We start from the raw sequence: 1,471 nt of genomic DNA, 5'->3' as shown, positions 1-1,471 counted from the left end.
GGAAAATATGGTTACTTTACTGGGCTGAAACTAGACTTGATATTAAAGATCATCTGCTCATACATTCATACACAATCTTAATGTTTGACTGTTTGGCAGAGCTCTAATGTGATTTTCAGAGTTAAATGTTTAGATTTTGAGGTGTTTATTAAGGGTTTGGTGGATTTAGGATCGTTGTCAAAGGAAGTGTTCATAGAGATCAAGTAGATAAACTGATTAAAATGTATATAACATTTATGGATGAAATGTTATTTAAATGTATACATTGTTACAATGTTATTTAACTGTATACATTAAAAGCTTAAAATATTTTAAAACTATAATGAAGTATTTTTTCAAAATTCAATTAACATTCACTTAACAGATATTAAAGATATTAAATATTTATTGTGTCTGTTTTGATTCATATTTTGTCTTCTTTTTTACATTGAGGCTCACTCAATGGTAATGTTCTTAGAACATTTTTAGAACAAAAAATGTCTAGCTGGGTGGTTCTCTGTGTGTTGACTCTGTGTAGTTTGACTGTATCATGAAGCTCCTGTGAGGACGCTGAACATCTGCTGATGGAGCTGCTCTATTCTGAGAGGAACAGAATCACTCAAATATGAGTTTGACTGTTTGACTCTTTATTCTCTGAAATGAGTCAGTAGAGTTGAACTAATGGAGAGATGAGGTTTGTTCACACTGAGACTCTCAGCAGTCATACTGACCTTCTGAATGATTCAATCAGCTGTTGACTGCTTTGCATGGGACTTAACAGGGAGAGAACAGTTTTTGAAAATAAGTATTATTTTTTGTTTCAAGATGAAAAAAGGGGAGACTTGTAGTGTTTAATGTTCAATTTGCTACAAAAAATATGTGTGTTGTTTGTGATCCTCTCATCAGCAGCTGCAGTGTCTCTCCGCTGTATCAGTGCAGTCACTGTGACTCTGACTGACGGAGGTTTTTGTACGACTCTTTATCACTGTGTGAACACATCGTTACTGTTGATGTAGTGGTAACTCTGACAGTAATAATCTCCTGTATCTTCAGTCTGGACTCCACTGATGGTCAGAGTGAAATCTTTTCCAGTATTTGCTGTTCCACTGCCACTGAATCTAGATGGAGTTCCAGTGTAACTGTTTGTTGCTTGATATATGAGGAGTTTAGGAGCTTCTCCAGGTTTCTGCTGATACCAGGCCAAATCATTAGAGGTTAGTCCTACATCCAGACTACACTCTATTGTAGCTGTTTGACCCTGTTGCACAGTTTTAACTTCAGGTTGAGTCAGAGTGACTCCTCTGGATTCTAAAGAAGAGAAAATAAAATCAATTAGTGTTTAAAACTACATCACATATTTTTACAAGAACAGCAACACCAGTGTCACATTGTTTATATCTTACCTTGAATAAAAGCTGCAATGGTCCAGATGAGGATGATGATGTTGTTCATTGTTGTTGTTGTGTCTTGTGTGATGATGAAGATTGTGTTG

At 35.5% G+C, this 1,471-nt stretch overlaps 1 gene segment (V, D, J or C); it reads right to left on the bottom strand.

Moving 5' to 3' along the window:
* Nucleotides 1-889: 889 nt before the first annotated feature.
* On the bottom strand, nt 890-1,471 carry LOC107710062 (Ig kappa chain V-III region NG9-like). The segment is given in 2 exon segments: nt 890-1,287; nt 1,383-1,471. Coding segments are annotated over 2 exon segments (375 nt in total).

Source organism: Sinocyclocheilus rhinocerous, unplaced genomic scaffold (assembly GCF_001515625.1).
Source record: "Sinocyclocheilus rhinocerous isolate Xijiao unplaced genomic scaffold, SAMN03320098_v1.1 scaffold2432, whole genome shotgun sequence".
NCBI lineage: Eukaryota > Metazoa > Chordata > Actinopteri > Cypriniformes > Cyprinidae > Sinocyclocheilus > Sinocyclocheilus rhinocerous.
Note: the sequence above shows the minus strand (reverse complement) of the source record. Positions and strands in the feature narration are given on the sequence as shown.